Source organism: Typopeltis vanoorti, chromosome 5 (assembly GCF_054136105.1).
Source record: "Typopeltis vanoorti isolate ZY-2024b chromosome 5, IOZ_Tvanoo_1.0, whole genome shotgun sequence".
NCBI classification, from domain to species: domain Eukaryota; kingdom Metazoa; phylum Arthropoda; class Arachnida; order Uropygi; family Thelyphonidae; genus Typopeltis; species Typopeltis vanoorti.
Window position 1 is genome coordinate 68,943,283 of NC_143553.1, and position 18,271 is coordinate 68,961,553.

Sequence of the window (18,271 nt, forward strand, 5' to 3'; positions counted from 1 at the left end):
TGTCATCCTGGTTGGCCAAGTCGGCAGCTGCTCTCCAACCAACAGACTGTAGGCTCAAATTTCCACTGTGGGCATGGATATTTTGTGAATGTCTTGAAATGGTACATGAACTTCACTGCATAGTGTAGAACCACCACTCTGTAGCAACATGAAAAATTCCATCTTTAGCCTCTAGAGTAGATTGCAGTTTATCTATCAGCTCACTCACAATAATGCAGTAGATGAGAACTATAATGAACACCACTATAGTGAAATGATGCATCATAACAAGCTATTGAAAAGTCTGAGTCCCATAGAACCAATGCTATTTTAAGCTCACTACTGAAAAAACCTTAACAACAGCAAAGTGAATTTACTAACAAATGATGTCACAATCCATACCCCAAAATTTTAATTTGATGAAAACAGCTGTATATATTTTTAATTTGATCTACTCAGCACAACGACAACATGTATTATCAAAGCTGCTGTAGCAATGGACATGAAAAGTCACTATGCTTTAGAGGTGAGATAGTTTAATGCAACGTTTACACTAATGGGTTGCTCTAAAAATACAGCTATTGGGTGTAATGCTGTGAAAAAGCTCCATACAATTTATGTGGTCTTTATTAAAACTACAAAATAAAGGAAAAATGATGAAACTAGATTTTTTTCACCACCTTATACAGCAATTTTATATTTAGTATCTTGACAGAAGCTAAATCAAATTCATACTGTGAATCAACTTTAATGGAGTCATGCTGAGCACCGTATAAATGGTATCACTGCATACTTGCCCAGCATGATGTGGCAAATTGTTTTGTACCTCCAGTTGGCATTCTGGTGGGCATACAACAAATTGTTACATGTACTTTGCAGAGAAATCATAGCTATTTAAAAGGGGTAACCTCAGTTGTTCTCAGGATATATAAGTAACCAATAATTAAGATTTCTATAATTGTTTGGTATGTTTAAATTTCTAAGAGTTGTAGGTAACTATATTTTAATCTGCATTAATCAGATATGAACTATTTGTATAAGACTAGCATATCTAAGGGGGGGGGGGAAATAAGCTTGAATACAAACAGGTTTATTATAGATAAATAAATATCCAATTTACAGTTGTGGTATTATAAGTGCACAATAAATTACTGATAGGGAATGAATTACATATCATCATATAAACTCTAGTTATGTATGTGTATATTTAGGAAGAGGTTATGTTTAAAAAAAAAAAAGAAGAAGAAGAAGAACAGTGGGGAATTTGTGAATAAATAGTACACTGAATAAATCCCCTAACTCCTCCACCACTGCACTATACAGACAAATGCATAACAAAAAATTTTATGTAGAAAGAAACACAGTAAACTACCCTAAAAATCTATTTCAAAATAATACAGTATGGTGCAAAAAAATAGTACTAAATAACTGCAACGATATATGTTAGGAGTAAATGGGTTTTATTAACAAAGAAATATATGTTTACACACGATATGTACATCCACCATTATCAGTGAAATCTTGGTCAAATAAAGCATTAATAATGGTAGATTGCATGCTCGAAATGGGCATCTTGTCTTTCAAGACAGGTTTTGTAGTGCATGCAAAGGTTCTCCGTCATCCCTTAGTTCAAGTTTTGAAGGCAGGTCATGGTGGAATACCCATTCCTTCAATACCCCAAACGAAGGAATCAAGTGATTTGAGATTAGGAGAATGTGAAGGGTACTCTCTTGAATGAAGTAAGGCCCAATTATGCCATGGCCAGAAATGCACACCATGCAATGACTTTCTAACTGTGAAGATGTTTCTCTTGGACAAATTCAGGTCTCGAGAAACCAAGAAACCTGTGGGTTTGTCTGTTTACATGACCGCTTAGATGGAAATGTGCTTCATCCAAGAACCAGACATTATAGAGGAAGGACAGATTTTCATAGACACTGGCCAGCACGAGTGCACAGTATTCCTGTTGTGCAGCATAATCATCAGTTGCTATTAAAAACAGACAAACAAACTGCTCATAAACATGTCATAGGCTTAGACCATTTGCTCTACCAACTCTGTATGAACAAAAATAATGCTCAACATTAAACATTTCTTCCAACGACACCATTGCTAAAGCTAAACATAATGGCATAGACTCTACACATGCTCTTCTATTAATGTGCATGCAGTCAAATGGCATATCTCATTGCATGTGTGCTGAAGGAGGGGGGGGTCGAGGTTCAGTACTGGGGGGGGGGTTGCACCATACCATAGATGGGAACTTTTTCTAAGAATTTTTGATGACTTCATGCCTGTTCTTTAACTTCAATGTATGAAAGACTTTTTTTTTTTTTTTTTTTGAATCAACAGCAGATTTAAAAAATAAAATAAAATATCCAAAGAATTATAATTGTGTGAAACTTCCCAAAATTTGGAAATGGTAATTCTCATATCTCCCACTCAATGTCCCAGAGTCATCATTTGGGATACAATATTTTGTCTCTGCAGGAGAGATAAAATAATGGAACTATTAAACTGGTGTATAATTATTTCATTGTGCTGGAAAGGCTGTTCCACAAAACTGAGGTAGATTGAGTTCAACAGTAAAAAGATGAAAGGCAGTTGTTGCTGGTGTGTTGCTATAAGGTCAGCAAAAATGGGTGAAGGGGAAGACATAGTAGATGCTATTTCTGATAAACAACACCAATGGAAATATCTATAGAAAAGACACAATATGGAAACTAACCATCTATGACAGTGATGGCAAATCTTTTTACCCAGGTGTGTCAAACTTTTTTTTTTTTTTTAAATATTGACGTTGTTGATGTGCCACTTGCATACATGCATTATAAATGTAACTACATAATCATAGATGGTGACTTATACATCGTATTAGGCTATTTATTTAACAGGACATTGATATAAAATCTATGAATTCATATTATACAATTAATTTAATAAACTGAAATTACAAACTTACATTATTACATTTAATGACTTTTCTGTTGCTAACTACTGGTAGAAAGTTTTTCGATGAACAAACCTACCTTTGCCTTAAATGAGAGCAATCTTATACGATTTATCACAGTTTTTTCGTCGAATATCAATATTTTTCAACATCCAAGGTGTGTCACCTGAAACCCTCAAGTGTGTCAGTGCTGACACGTGTGTCATAGGTTCGCCATCACTGATCTATGAGATGACAGCAGAAGAAAGTCTATGTGAGAGATCATCAATCAACTTAACTGTTCTCTTCTAAACAGCTTCAAGAATTTTTAGAGATTTTAGGTCTTGTCAGATGTCATCTCATTCCAGGAGGTTGACTACCATGAGCTTCCACCATGTATGTTTTTGTGCTTCTCTTTTACATTTTTTGTAGGACAAAAAGATCTGGTCCTTAATATTTCCCATCCAATCTGTAGATTTTAGGTACTTCACCCCAAATGTGAGAGCAGTAATTGAAGTTTGGCAATCTGTGATTAGTATAGAGCAAGTAAGTGGACAAATGAAAAGTAGCATCTTAAACAAAAAAGGACACCTAGTTTTTTAGAAGCTGAGAATGCTATCGAAGCAATGTGATTATGCCAGGAAAGACGAGGTAAGAGTAAGTCCAAAAAGAAAGATCTTGTTTTGACTGTTAAGGTGAGCAGTATCAAAGGTAAGGAAAGAAGTGTTTTGCAAGAAAACAGACAATAGTGTGTTCTGGGAGCAACTGAAGGTGACTAAATTGTTATTGACCCATTGAAGGATGGTGTGCTGATCAGTGTTTAAGGTACTTATTATAAATAACCTTGAAACTTGAGATGTTCGAGTAAAGCAAATTGTGTCATATGAGTAGGATGAGTATATTGCTGATGGAGAGTACTATAATCAGCAATATACTCCTCCTTTTCATCTGGCAAACCTCTTAGTGCTCAAGTATTAGAATCCCCAAGATTTACCATGGCCACCTGAACTCAGATTTCTTAGCTATATCCCAGTGGGGAAAGGACAACCTTGTAAATTCAATGCTAACAAAACTCAGTCCTATCTGATCTCTCACAAGAAAGAACTCACATCCCTTCTCTTATTTTCAATAATACTCAGATATCCAAACATGATCAGATTTCTCTTCTTCGACTAACCTGCACCTCCAATCTTTCCTGGCACAACCACATTTCAACTATAGCTTCTGCAGTCACCAAAAAACTTGGTGCCCTTTTTTCACAAAAGACACTACTTCACATCTTCGCAGCTGCTAACTCTATACAAAGCCCAAATCCACCCAGCCATGGAATACTGCTCCCATATTTAGGGTGGTGCATCAAAATCCTTTCTACGATTGTTAGATTCTATCCAGAAGAGAGACATCTGGCTAATTAATGATCTCTGTCTCACAAACCCACTTCAATCCCTCTCTCACACAGACATTCCAGTTTCTGCCTTGCACCTCTTCTATGGATACTTTCATAGACAGTACTCTGCTGAATTGGCTAATATTGGCCTCCACTCTTCTCCAAAATCATTAAAACAAGAGCCACTGCTAACCACCACCCTTTTACAGTCCATCTTGAAACTCACTGAACCAACTTCTCTGCTTTCTCTTTCATTCCATCTACTTCTGTCCTTTGGAACAGTCTCCCCCCCACTCTACCTTTGCCAAAGTTTACAACTGTCAGCTGTTCAAGCAAAATGTGAACAGATTCCTCCTTTCTTCTTCTATTCCTCTTGCTCACACATGGCACTTATGTGCTATAGGTCTTCTGGCCTTTCGTGTGTGGATCAGATGCGTATTAAAAAAAAAAAAAGACAAATTACTTGGTAGGTGATGAGGTCCAAGAAATCTTCTGTGAACCCAGGTTTCAAATCTGGCTAGATAGGTAATGACATAACAAAGCACTGAGTAGCACCTGCATTAACAGGAAAATCTGAAGACAGAATGTCTCCCACCATTACAGTAGCAATCCAATTACGAATGAAAGAAGGTAGACCAAATGATGAAAATTTACTGAAAAATCCTCAATGTCAAACTCTATCAAATACCTTAGAAATGTCAAGTGCAACAAGCACCAGTTTCTCCAAACCTTTCAGCAGCACATTTTCAGAGGTGGGTGATGTAGTCCAAGAACTCTTCTGTGAAACCAGGTTTCAAATCTGACTGGACAGCTAATGACATTATGTAAAGGTAACTGTGAGCCAAAGGGGATGTTAAAATACATGTACAGAAATGCCCAAAGTATCAGAAATAAAGGAAAGGAGACTTTAGCATTGGTCAGCTCAACTTGACCAAAAATTATTGGCATTAGCAAGACCTGGTTGTCAGAGGATAATATAGTTACAAGGATAGAATGTAATGGATATTGTATTTTCAGAGAAGACAGAAGAAATAGGCATGAGGAGGGGTATTATTGAGAGCTGAAGAACTTCAACCAACAAAAACAAAAGTTAAGGAAGATTGTAGATCTGATGGAAATGGTTCCTATGAGGCTGTCTGGTACTAGTTTACAGGAAATTGATGAGGCTAGGTGAGGGTGGATAGAAATTTGAAATTCGGAGGACATATTACAAGAGTTGGCAAATAGCTCAGAGGATTACTTGGATGCAGAAGAGCACATTGACAAGTAAAGATAGGAAGGTTATTATTCCTCTTTATAAGGCTATGATTCAGCCACATGTTGACTTCCCGCTTTGGAGGTCACCTGCATTTCTTGGGGATTAGGAGGTGGTGGAGAGGATTCAGAGACGAGTAACCAAGCTGGTAGGAGGTCTGTGGAATGTTCTCTATGAGGATAGATTGAGTGTGTGTGGATTGCAGAGTTTAGCTGACAGGCAGAGGAGAGGGGGATATGATAGAAACTTATAAGTTACTAAAGAGATACTACTATAAGATTAACATAGAAGAAATTTTTCAATACATAGGGAATAGGGGAAAAACAAGGGGTCACGCTTGGAAGCTGTCTAAGAGTGTGGTTAGTAAGGGTGTGTGGACAAGGTTTTTTCCCCTGGAGAGTGGTTGGAGTGGAATGGAGAGGTGGTTATAAGTGCTCCAACAGTGAATAGGTTAAAGTAGATGTATGATAGCTATTGTGTTTTGGATAAAGTGGGTCTCCCGCAATGAGTCTTTTGACTCTATTGAGTGCCCATATAAATAACAATTTGGATTGATGAAATCCATAGTGGTGATCGCTCTCCAGTTGTGGAACAAATTAACTATGGATGACCTCAATTACTTTGCAAACACAGAGGTGAGAACAATAAGTTCATACTTTGATGCAAACACTTATCTTTTTTGGAACTGGCAGAATATGAGCATACCTGAATGCAGTGGGAATGGATGCTAGTAGTATATAACATACAGATGATAAAGGACAGCAGCATTCAAGAGCACAAATGGTGGAATTCTATCAGGACCAGAAGCCTTTTTTGGTATATTGTTTAAGATTCTTCTGATGTCTTTCTGACAGAAAGTCACAGGATGCACGTGATGCAATATTCCAGGTAAGGAAGGAGGTGATTTGCCTTGGTTATCTATGTAAATTGGGTGAGAAGAATGATAATAGGAGGTCAACTTTATCTTCACGTGATGGTGCAATCTTCTACCTCTATCTCACCCAAATGAGTGAGAAAAAGGTGGAAATATCAGATGGACATTGTGCATAACAGTTTTAGCAAGGAACCATAAAACACGACTGCCACTGGCATAAGAGGCAAGTTTGGGCTATGAATAAAACTGAAGTGTCTCAAGCCACCTATAATAAGTCATTTTCTTGGACCACTTGTACACATTTAAGAAAAACCACAGCTTAGATAAAGAGTGGGAATTTTGAATGAAGTGGGAAATGAAGGTCTTCATTCCAATATGGATAATTTCTATAACAATATCGCAACAAGTTATCTGGATCTGAAAGATAACAGTAGTCTGACCAAGGAAAAGAATAAAAGTCACAGAGATCTTCCCACTTGGGTAATGTCAATGTACATGAGGTTGCAAATAGTTGAAGGCCATTCCACCAGAGGTGAAACTAAATGACATTGTGACCTGAATTACCAAGGCAAGCAGTTACCTCAACATGTAGCTAGTAGAAAACTGGCTAAGAAAATATTCAATGTTGGGTGAGGACTGTAAGGAATTCTGGTTGGGAGAAAAACATTGCTTTAGGTCAATGTTTACAGCATATTCTTCCACTTCTTTTCCTGCTTGCTCAGCAGAATTGGAAAAAGAATGCTAGTTAAATTTGTAGACATCAAGAAGACTTCACTGATAAGGATTTGAACTGCAAGAAATCAAGCTCCAAGCATAAGAAGTAAAAATAGTCGGAATGATTTTCAGAATTGGGGTCATGGTGGAGACAGACAAAAGGAAAATGAAATGAAATGCAAGGTTGTTATCATCATCAAATTCCTGATATGTACACTCAGGTTAACCATTACTAACTTCTGATCAACAATTTTTCTCCGAATTAATCTATTATCTGTGAAGATTCTAACATTATCAGAGCTTATATTTCTGTCTTTTAAGGCACTTTTTACTGCAATCTATCTACATGTTGGTCTTTCTCTGGGTATTTTTCATGCCAGTGTGCAAAGAACACTTGTTTTACTAATCTTTCTGCTCCCATTCCATTTAAGTGACCATACCACCTGAGATTAGCTATACTAACACATTTCTGAATGCTTACAATGGCAAGTTCTTTCCTAATATCCTTATTTTTAATGTGATACTGCCATTGATGCCATCTGTTCACTCCACTAAGCTTTCTCAGGACTCGCATATCTGTGGTCTCTAGTGTTTGGTCAAGTGTTTTATTTCTAACCCAGCTCTCAGATCCATAAGTTAAAATTGGTTTGAACAATGTCTTGTATATAACTAATTTAGTGTTTTGACTAATTTCTCTCTCATTCCAGATACATTTATTCAGCTGACTACCTACCATACCAGCTTTATTAATTCTGCTGTCTATCTCCATATTTAATTTGCCATCTTCACTAAAAATTGTGCCTAATAGCTGAAATGTTTTACTTGTTCTATAGGTTCTCCATTCAGGATGAAGTTGATGTTTTCAATGTTTCTGCCTATTTTCATTGTCTTTGTCTTTTTTAATGGTGATTTTCATACCGAATTTATTACAGAGCAGTTATTCAATTTGGTCGGGGCATTGTGCAGACTTGTCTGGGATTTATTTAGGAGTATAACATCATCACATAAGGTAAAGAGCTGAGATTAACATCTCCAATTTTGATCACATTTAAAACCACTTTCTTTAATAATGTGATCCATATAGATAATGAATAACAGTGGAGATAATGTGCACCTTGGTTGCACAGCTGATCTAACATCAAACCATTTTCCTATACATCCTTCAATTCTAACTGCTGACTTACAGTTTAAATAGAGACTATGTATTGCTCGATATAATGTCTCATTTACACCATATAACTATAGCGTTTTGAAGAGTTTTCCTTAAAGCACCTTGTCATATGCCTTTTCCAGATCAATAACACTAAAATTAAATACAAATACTTGTTATATTCACAAGATTTCTCAACTATTTGTCTTAAAGTGAAAATCTGATCCCGACAACCTCTTTGGCCTGAATACAGCTTGTTCTTCACCAAGTTTTCCTTATGTTTCTCAAGTATACTTGTATAAATTTTACCATGAACACTCAGAAGGGAATACCTCTGTAACTCTCACATTCAGTTTTATATTTCTGTTAACAGATATGTATTATGAGAGCTATACTCCACATCAACTGGAATGTGATCCCCTGAGCAGGATTTCTGAATTATGCAATGTAGCCACTATAAAACTTTTATACCAACATATTTGAACATTTCTGTTCAAATTTCATGCCTTTTCACATTTAAGGTTTCTGATTAATTTTTCTACTTCAAGTATGGCTATGTATTCCTGACTGCTTTCCTGTTGGGAGATTTCTGCCACTGTGCTGACACTGCTTGTTTCACTTAGCAGTCTCTCAAAGTAATTACTCCAAATATCTAGAATATCTTTATCTTTCGTTTTCATGTCACATTTATCTTCTCTAATTCCTTTTACAGTACTTTTTCCTACATTCTTAAGCTCTTTCAATAGCCTCCAGAATATTTTGCCATCTTCCTGATATTTATTTTTTATATGTTCTTACCAAAGTCTTCCCATTTTTGTTTAGCTAGTTTTACACAATGATTTGCTTCATTGTATTGTTTTGCTGTATTCTCTAAGAGTACAAGCCATCTTACTTGCCAGGAACTTTTAATAGTCTTCCTTCATTTCCTTCACTGCCTTTAACTTCCTGAGTTCACCATGGAGTTCTGCTTTTTCTATCCTTACAGAGAACTTCACCACATGCCTTTTTGGCTGAATCAATAAATGTTTCCTTTAGGGTTTGTCATTCACCAAAGTTTGGTTCTTGTTTTCAAACTCTCATTTTTTCTTCAATGATGTTTGTGTATTTCAGTCTACAGTTCACCTCTGTAAGCTGCTCAACTCTGATTCATTTTAAAGCTTTCTTACTATTGTTTTCAATAAGAAATTTAATTTTATCTTATTCAAAACAAGATAGTGATCTCTTCCTATTTCAAATCATCTGTATACTCTTGTGTCCGGAACCAGTGGAAAAACATCGCTATCAACTATAACATAGTCAATGAGACTTTGTTTATTTCTTGCATCTTCTCTCCATGTTAATTTGTGCACGTTATGTTAGAACATGGTAGTGGTAATAACGAATTAATGTCCTGAAAAGAAATCCAGCAAGCATTTACCACTATTATTAGCTTTGCACTTTTCTCCAAATTTTCCCAGAACATTTCTATATGCCTGGTAATCATTGCCTACTTTGCTATTTAGATTTTCAACAAGGACCAACTTTTCCTTTATCATTGTACCAGCTGCCTTCTCTAATGCCTCAAAAAATTCCTCCATTTCTCTTGGCAGAACCTTCTGAGGGATCATAAGCACAAATAAGTCTAATTCTCCAGGACAAATATCAGAAATACTATTCTAATATTTATTCACATCATTCTACTTGATACTGCCTGCCATAAAAGATTATTCTCATATTTAGTGTTTAATACTATAGCTACTCCCCGTTTTCTGTGATTGTTATTGCCTGAATATAATTTTTTGTATTTGTTGCTTCCTCCAAATCAGTCTGTTACTTGTCAAGACACCAACATTATCATATCTTATATTTCTATCGTCTAAGGCACTTTGTACCATATCAATCCACCTATATCTTGGTCTTCCTCTGGGTTGTTTAGCTGCCAACCTGGCAGAGAACACTTGTTTTGCTAATCTTTCCTCGCCCATTCTATTTAAGTGACCATACCACCTGAGATTAGCTCTGCTAACGCATTCCTGGATGCTGACAATTTCAAGTTCTTTCCTAATATCCTCGTTTTTAATATGATAGTGCCATTGATGCCATCTGTTCAAGCCTAAAATCTTTCGCAGGACTCTCATATCTGCGGTCTCTAGTCTTTGGTCAAGTGTTTTACTTCTGACCCAGCTCTCAGATCCATAAGTTAAAACTGGTTTGAAAACTGTCTTGTATACAGCTAATTTAGTGTTCCGACTAATTTCTCTCTTATTCCATATGAATTTATTCAATTGACTTCTTACCATACCAGCTTTGCTGATTCTGTTGTCTATTTCTATATTTAATTTACCATCTGTAGTAAAAATCATGGGGTGCTTAAGGGTCAAAGCTGTATAACTGAGAGGAGACCTCCACATAGCCTTTAAAGGAATGCTGAGAACTGACCAGGGCTTCTGACCTAATGTCCAATCCTCACCTTCTCGTGGTGCACCCTGTTGTGTATCTACTTGGATACTGAACGGACGAGGATGGGCTGGTAATTTGGGATTTAGCCGCCCAAATTGTATTCTTATTGGTTAAACCAAAATATAGAATGATGGTACAACATGACAAAATTTCATGCCAGCCGAGGCATCGCCCGGTTAAACAAGGCCCCCCGTTGTTTTCGTCAGGTAACCAGGGCGAACAGCGAAAAGTCAGCTACTGGAACAAATCTGAAAATAAACCCCAACTCAACATCACCAGAGTTAAAGATCGGTACTATCAACGTAAGAAGCCTGAATGGCAAAGAAATGGAGCTAGCTGAGGAATTAGATAAGTACCAGATCGACATAATAGGGGTGACTGAAACAAAAAAGACCAAAACTGGCAAGATCTTTCTGAGCAATAAATACAAAATGTTATATTCAGGCAATGACAATCAAGGAAAAGAAGGAGTAGCCATAGTAATCAACACAAAATACGAGGCTAATCTCTTCTTGAATGGCAGTCAGTCTCAAGTAGAGTAATGTGGGCAAATATGAGAATGGGGAACTGGACAATGAGACTTATTTGTGCCTATGGTCCCATAGAAGATTCTACTAAGGTAGAAGAGGAGGAATTTTCTGAGGCTTTAGAAAAAGCAACTGACACAATGAAAAATGAAAAGTTGATCTTTGTTGGGGATCTAAATAGCACAGTAGGAAATGATTGTGAGACATACAAAAATATTTTGGGAAAATTTGGAGAAAAGAGCAAAGCTAATAATAATGGCAAATATCTGTTGGATTTCTGCTCAGGACATGGATTGGTTATTACTAACACCATGTTCCAACATAAAAATGTGCACAAATTCACATGGAGAGAAGAGGCTAGGAATAAGAAAAGTTTCATTGACTATGTTATTGTTGATAGTGATGTTTTCTCCCTGGTGCAGCACACCAGAGTGTACAGAGGATTTGAAATTGGAAGTGATCACTATTTAGTCTTGAGCAGGATAAAATTGAATTTCATATTGAAAAGAATAACATGTAAGAAAGTTTTAAAGCAAATAAAAGTTGAGCAGCTCTCAGATGTGAACTGTAGACTAAAATACACAAAGATTATTCAAGAAAAAATGAAAGAGTTTGAGAACAGGAATCAAACCTTGGAGATTCAGTGGCAAACTCTGAAGAAAACATTGATTGATTCTGCCAGAGAGGCATGTGGTGAGGTTGTCTACAAGGATAGAAAAATCAGAACTCCCTGGTGGACACAGGAAGTTAAAGAGGCAGTGAAGGAAAAGAAGAAAGCATATCAAAAGTTCCTGGCAAATAAGTCAGCTTGTGCTCTTAGAGAATATAGAGACAAATGCAAGAATGCTAAACACTGTGTAAAACTAGCTAAACAAAAGTCATGGGAGGACTCTGGCAAGAATATAGAAAATAAATATCAAGAAGGTGGCAAAATATTCTGGAGGTTGTTGAAGAAGTTTAAGAATGGAGGAAAAAGTGCTGTAAAAGGAATTAGAGATGATAAAGGTGACATGAAAACGGGAGAAAAAGTTATCCTTGACGTATGGAGTAATTACTTTGAAAAACTGCTAAATGAAACAAGCAGTGATGATAGCACAGTGGTAAAAAACACTCACCAGGCATGCAGTCTGGAATACATATCCATACTTGAAGTAGAAAAAGCAATCAAAGGTTTGAAATGTGGAAAAGCAGCAGGAGTATATGATATTTGACCAGAAATGCTGAAGTATTGTGGTATAAGAGTCGTATAGTGGCTGCACTGCATAGTTCAGAAAGCCTGGACAGAGGGACGAATTCCCGATGATTGGAGTAGAGATCTCATAGTACCCATATATAAAAAGGGAAATAAAACTGAATGTGAGAATTACAGAGGTATTTCCCTACTGAGTGTTCCTGGCAAGATCTATGAAGTATACTTGAGAAACGATTGAGAAGAATTGTGGAAGAAAAGCTTGGTGAAGAACAAGCTGGATTCAGGCCAAATAGAGGCTGTCAGGATCAGATCTTCACTTTACGACAAATAGTCGAGAAAGCATGGGAATATAACAAAGATCTGTATTTAAGTTTTGTCGATCTGGAAAAGGCATATGACAAGGTGCCAAGAGAGAAGCAATTCAATACGCTGCAGTTATATGGTGTGAATGGGGCATTATATCAGGCAATACTTAGTCTTTATTTGAGTTGTAAGTCAGCAGTTAGAATTGAAGGAAGTACAGGAAGATGGTTTAATGTTAAATCTGGTGTGAGACAAGGATGTACATTATCCCCTCTGTTATTCATTATCTATATGGATCACATTATGAAGAAAAGTGGTATTAAACATGATATCAAAATTGGAGATGTTAATGTCCGCTCTTTGCTTTATGCGGATGATGTTATACTTCTAAATAAATCTGCTAAAAGTCTGCAAGATTCTCTGACTAAATTGAATAGCTGTTGTAATAGATATGGTATGAAGGTCAGCAATAAAAAGACAAAGACAATGAAAATAGGCAGAATCATTGAAAATGTCAACTGTGTTGTGAATGGAGAACCTGTGGAACAAGTAAAACATTTCAGCTATTTAGGCACGATTTTTACTGAAGATGGTAAATTAAATATAGAAATAGACAACAGAATCAGCAAAGCTGGTATGGTGGGAAGTCAATTGAATAAATTCATATGGAATAAGAGAGAAATTAGTCGGAACACTAAATTAGCTGTATACAAGACAGTGTTTTGTATACAGCTAATTTTATTCTACAGTACACATCTGAGAGCTGCTCAACTTTTATTTGCTTTAAAACTTTCTTACATGTTATTCTTTTCAATATGAAATTCAATTTTATCCTGCTCAAGACTAAATAGTGATCACTTTCAATTTCAAATCCTCTGTACACTCTGGTGTCCTGCACCAGGAAGAAAACATCACTATCAACAATTACATAGTCAATGAGACTTTTCTTATTCCTAGCCTCTTCTCTCCATGTGAATTTGTGCACATTTTTATGTTGGAACATGGTATTAGTAATAACCAGTCCATGTCCTGAGCAGAAATGCAACAAATATTTGCCATTATTATTAGCTTTGCTCTTTTCTCCAAATTTTCCCAAAATATTTTTGTATGTCTCACAATCATTTCCTACTGTGCTATTTAGATCCCCAACAGGGATCAACTTTTCATTTTTCATTGTGTCAGTTGCTTTTTCTAAAGCCTCAAAAAATTCCTCCACTTCTACTTTAGTGGAACCTTCTGTGGGACCATAGGCACAAATAAGTCTCATTGTCCAGTTCCCCATTCTGATATTTGCCCACATTACTCTACTTGAGACTGACTGCCATTCAAGAAGATTAGCCTTGTATTTTGTGTTTAATACTATGGCTACTCCTTCTTTTCCTTGATTGTCATTGCCTGAATATAACATTTTGTATTTATTGCTCAGAAAGATCTCACCAGTTTTGGGCTTTTTTGTTTCAGTCACCCTTATTATGTCGATCTGGTACTTATCTAATTCCTCAGCTAGCTCCACCTCTTTGCCATTCAGGCTTCTTACGTTGATAGTACCGATCTTTAACTCTGGTGATGTTGAGTTGGGGTTTGTTTTCAGATTTGTAGATAGGAAGTTAGTAATGATGTAATTTTTTTTCATGCAGTACAATCATATCCTGTACATCCCTTGAGGGTACATGGCAGGAATTTGATGATGATGTATTTGTTGCTTAGAAAGATCTTGCCTGTTTTTGTCTTCTTTGTTTCAGTAATGCCTATTATGTCAATCCAGTACTTATCCAATTCTTCTGCTAGTTCCATTTCTTTTTCCACTGATGCTTCTTACATTGATAGTGCCAATCTTGAGCTCTACTGATGTTGAGTTATGTTCTGGGATATGTTCCAGTAACTGGTTTTGTGTTGTTCACTGTGGTTCCCTGACCAAAACAACAGGAGACTTGTTTAATCAAGTAACACCCCAGCCGGCATGAAATTCTGACATGTTGTACCATAATTTTACGCTGTGGTTTAAGCAAATAAGAATACAATTTGATTTGCTAAATTCCAAACTGTCAACCTATCCGTGTTCATTTTCAGTATCTAGGTAGATACTTAACAGGGTGCACCATGAAAAGGTGAGGACTGGACAGGTCAGAATCCCTGGTCAGTTCTCTGCATTCCTTAAAAGGCTACATGGAGGTCTCGTGCTAGTTATATGGCTTTGACCCTTAAGCAGCCTTGGTCAGTAAAATTGGAAAAAGAATGCGAGTTAGATATGTAGACATTAAGAGGAAGAGAACTTCACTCATAAGGATTCTGATTACAAGAAATCAAGCTCCAAGGATAAGAAGTCAAAATGGTCAGAATGATTTTCCGAATTGGGGGAATGGTAGAGACAAAATAAAAATTAAATGAAATGCAAGGTTAGTGTAGGCAAAATATTAAATTAAAATGTTTTTAACTATTGTGTTGCATTGTGATAGGCCACTAGAACTATTTTGCTAATGTATATTGAACCCATAAGCTTAAATATGCACTTGAAGTAAAGGTGGGTAGTTTACCCAGTAAACAGATGTCATTTACATAGCAAAAAATGTTGACCAACTGATCATTTACAATGATTTTAGTTAGAAATTAGCATAAAAAAGTTACTTCAAAATGTCACTAACTGTAAATGAAAATAACGATAAAAAAAATTCCTTTCAAAAAAATTTACAAACTGCTTAATACTGCTTCTTCCTATACATTACACATAAGAGTGCAATCAGAATTCTGGCCAATACTGACCATGTAAATAGCTTATCTGTTCTCCAATAAACAGGCTATGCTCTTGAATCCTGCTATGGTATGGATGTTGGTAAATGTGTTTAGGTTATAGATACATTTCATTGTTCACTAAAAATATTACCACGCTGCTTGCTGGCCTTGTTTGATTTCTAGAACGGGATTTCCACATTATCTGATAGTTATTAGCCCATCCACAATATTAAGATACTATAGATTTATAAACTTTCACAATTGGGATTTACATTAAATTTTTTTAATTAAAAAAAAACATGAATGCATTAAAACAACAGCTGATAGATCTGTTTATTAGATCAATATTCTTCACATGCAGCACTCTGTGTATACCTTACCTCTTCAACTTTAGCATATTCATCTACAATAGACTGATAATTTGCAGGATCATAACCATTCCATCTGTCCCTTTTACCATCATAGTCCATGTGAAGATTAGGTAATGATATTTCATCAGGAGCAATATCTTCACCATTATACTTTGCTCCCACTCGTCTGGGTCTCTGCATACAAACAGTAAATAATATTAAATGAATAAGGTATTATTGAGTGGAAAGGGGGAGGGATGGAAAGTTCTGATAATCACCATGAAAGAATTGAGGTGGAACCATGTAACTTACACATTCTACATATTTCTCACAAAGTGTTAGACACTTGTTACAATGCTGCTACATTATTTGCAATCTTCTAAGAAAAAAAGTCTTTCCCTTGTCGCACAAACCATATCATCATTTTTGTTCTAGGAGTTTATCAGAACTTTCCAGCCCCCCATATATAATTTATTAGAGAAGATACAATTTTATTATAACAGAAAATTATTTTCAATTAGCCATCCCTCCAAATATGTTTGGAGCAATCTGCCTCTTGATAACTGAGTTTTCACTCCAGCAAAATGCTCTTCATCTTGTGTTCTCTGGTACTACATAGTGTGGTGTAAAACTGGACAACTAATAGAAATCCTACTTTCCTTCCACTCCCCTAATCTAAAAAAACTTGTCTGAGTTACATAAATTACTGAAATGAAGGACTTCATTCAAAATTTATATCCATTATCAAAGCCATTTTAAAAAACAGGTGTGCTAAGAAGTCCAAAAAAAAAAAAAAAAAAAAAAATTCTGATTTCCATAAGTGGTCTGACAATAATTCCATCCTCAATCTCAGCTACAGTAAAATAACAAACCGAATGCCATCATAATGAAATCCAAATCTGATTTTGAAAGTACCAAGTGCAGAAATCTTATATACTGTACATATGACAGTTATTATCCTCCTTCAATTTATGTAAAAATGACTGTGGTTGTAGCTAGTTGATTGTTTGGAATTATGATTGAAGCAGTTAAGGCTATAAGGTAGACAAGTATTCTGTTTGTTAATTGTGTGTATTTTTCTGTTGGCTTGTTTGTTTATGTGGGATGAAAAACCTGCACTTCTGTATAAAACCAGCTAACTCATCTTAAGAAGAAAAACTTATAAAATGTAAAGAGTAATGAATTTGCTATTTGTATTCTGGTTTATCAATTATATGTTACAGTTGTGAAGTTACAAAAAAAAAGCATCTAATATATGTAATTAATTATTAATAGGCTTTTGTTGTGTAAAACTTTGATGTACCACCACCCCTGATGATATAAGTCTTAGGACACATGAAACTTGTCAGGTTTTAAGTATTTATTTTTTAAAAAACTCCTTATATTACAATGTGGTCTCAACACTGAAAACTTCCTATAGAACCTTTATAAAAGTTCTTTATGTCCCAGATGACATCATCGGTACTGACTGAACTACAGAGGACCCACCACAAATCGGCATACTAGAAACAGTGGACCAAAGGCCTGTGATCTTACACAAAGACAAAGAATCTTAAATAACTTATAAAAAAAATAAAAAATAAATAAAATAAACTGATTCTGATAGCATCACTCTAGTTGTACTCAAAGTTTGTATTTAAGAACTAACACTCATCTTGCATATCACTATGCTCTAATGGCATCTGTTCCACAGCATGGAAGCAAAGCCTATATTCAGAACATTCTAAAGAAAAAAGAAGATAAATAGAGGTCAATGGTCAACTTCATTATCTGGAGATCTACAAATCAATAACTACTACTATGGATTTCTCCACTCATGTAATGTAGGCTAGTAGATTCATGGCAAATCTACTAGCCTACACATTTCCTTTACTGGAAATGTGTCGTCATGTCCAGCAAAGATTTTGAGATTACTCTTTCCACCACAAAATTGTGCTAATATAGCCAATGCTCTTTCCACTATATATAAATAACCTTCTATTTGCTTGCCAAGAATTCTATCCACACACAGTAATACTGCTCATAGTATGCTATATTCTATATAAATGATCATCCACTCACTGACTAATAACCCTATCCATAGTTTTGCTGACAACAGTATACTCTATTCGTCATACTTATTTCTCTATAACACTAAACTCCTAGTCTTCAATGCTACCAAAACATAGTCTTTTTTCTCACCAAAAGATCTCAGTTCATCTTTTCTTATCTTCAATAATACACAAAACATCAAGCAAGCCCAGACTTTTCTCATTGGACTTGGATATTTTGCTCCAACCTTCCCTCTCATAAACACATACCTTCACATCAATAGCTTCCTCAGCTTCTAAAAAACTAGATACCCTTTTCACCTATTAGCTACCAACTTGATACAAATCTCAAATACACCCAACCTTAGAATACCATTCATATGTATTGGGTGATGCATCAAAAACCTCCCTA

The 18,271-nt window shown here is 35.8% G+C and overlaps 1 protein-coding gene across 6 annotated transcripts in view; it reads right to left on the minus strand.

Moving 5' to 3' along the window:
• Window positions 1-18,271, minus strand: part of Slu7 (Pre-mRNA-splicing factor Slu7) — a 221,456-nt gene that overhangs the window by 138,464 nt on the left and 64,721 nt on the right. For all 6 annotated transcript variants that reach the window (XM_090392500.1, XM_090392499.1, XM_090392498.1 and 3 more), the window contains exon 5: window positions 15,860-16,024. In XM_090392500.1, coding sequence (XP_090248626.1) covers window positions 15,860-16,024 — 165 coding nt within the window. The remainder of the gene's footprint in view (window positions 1-15,859; window positions 16,025-18,271) is intronic.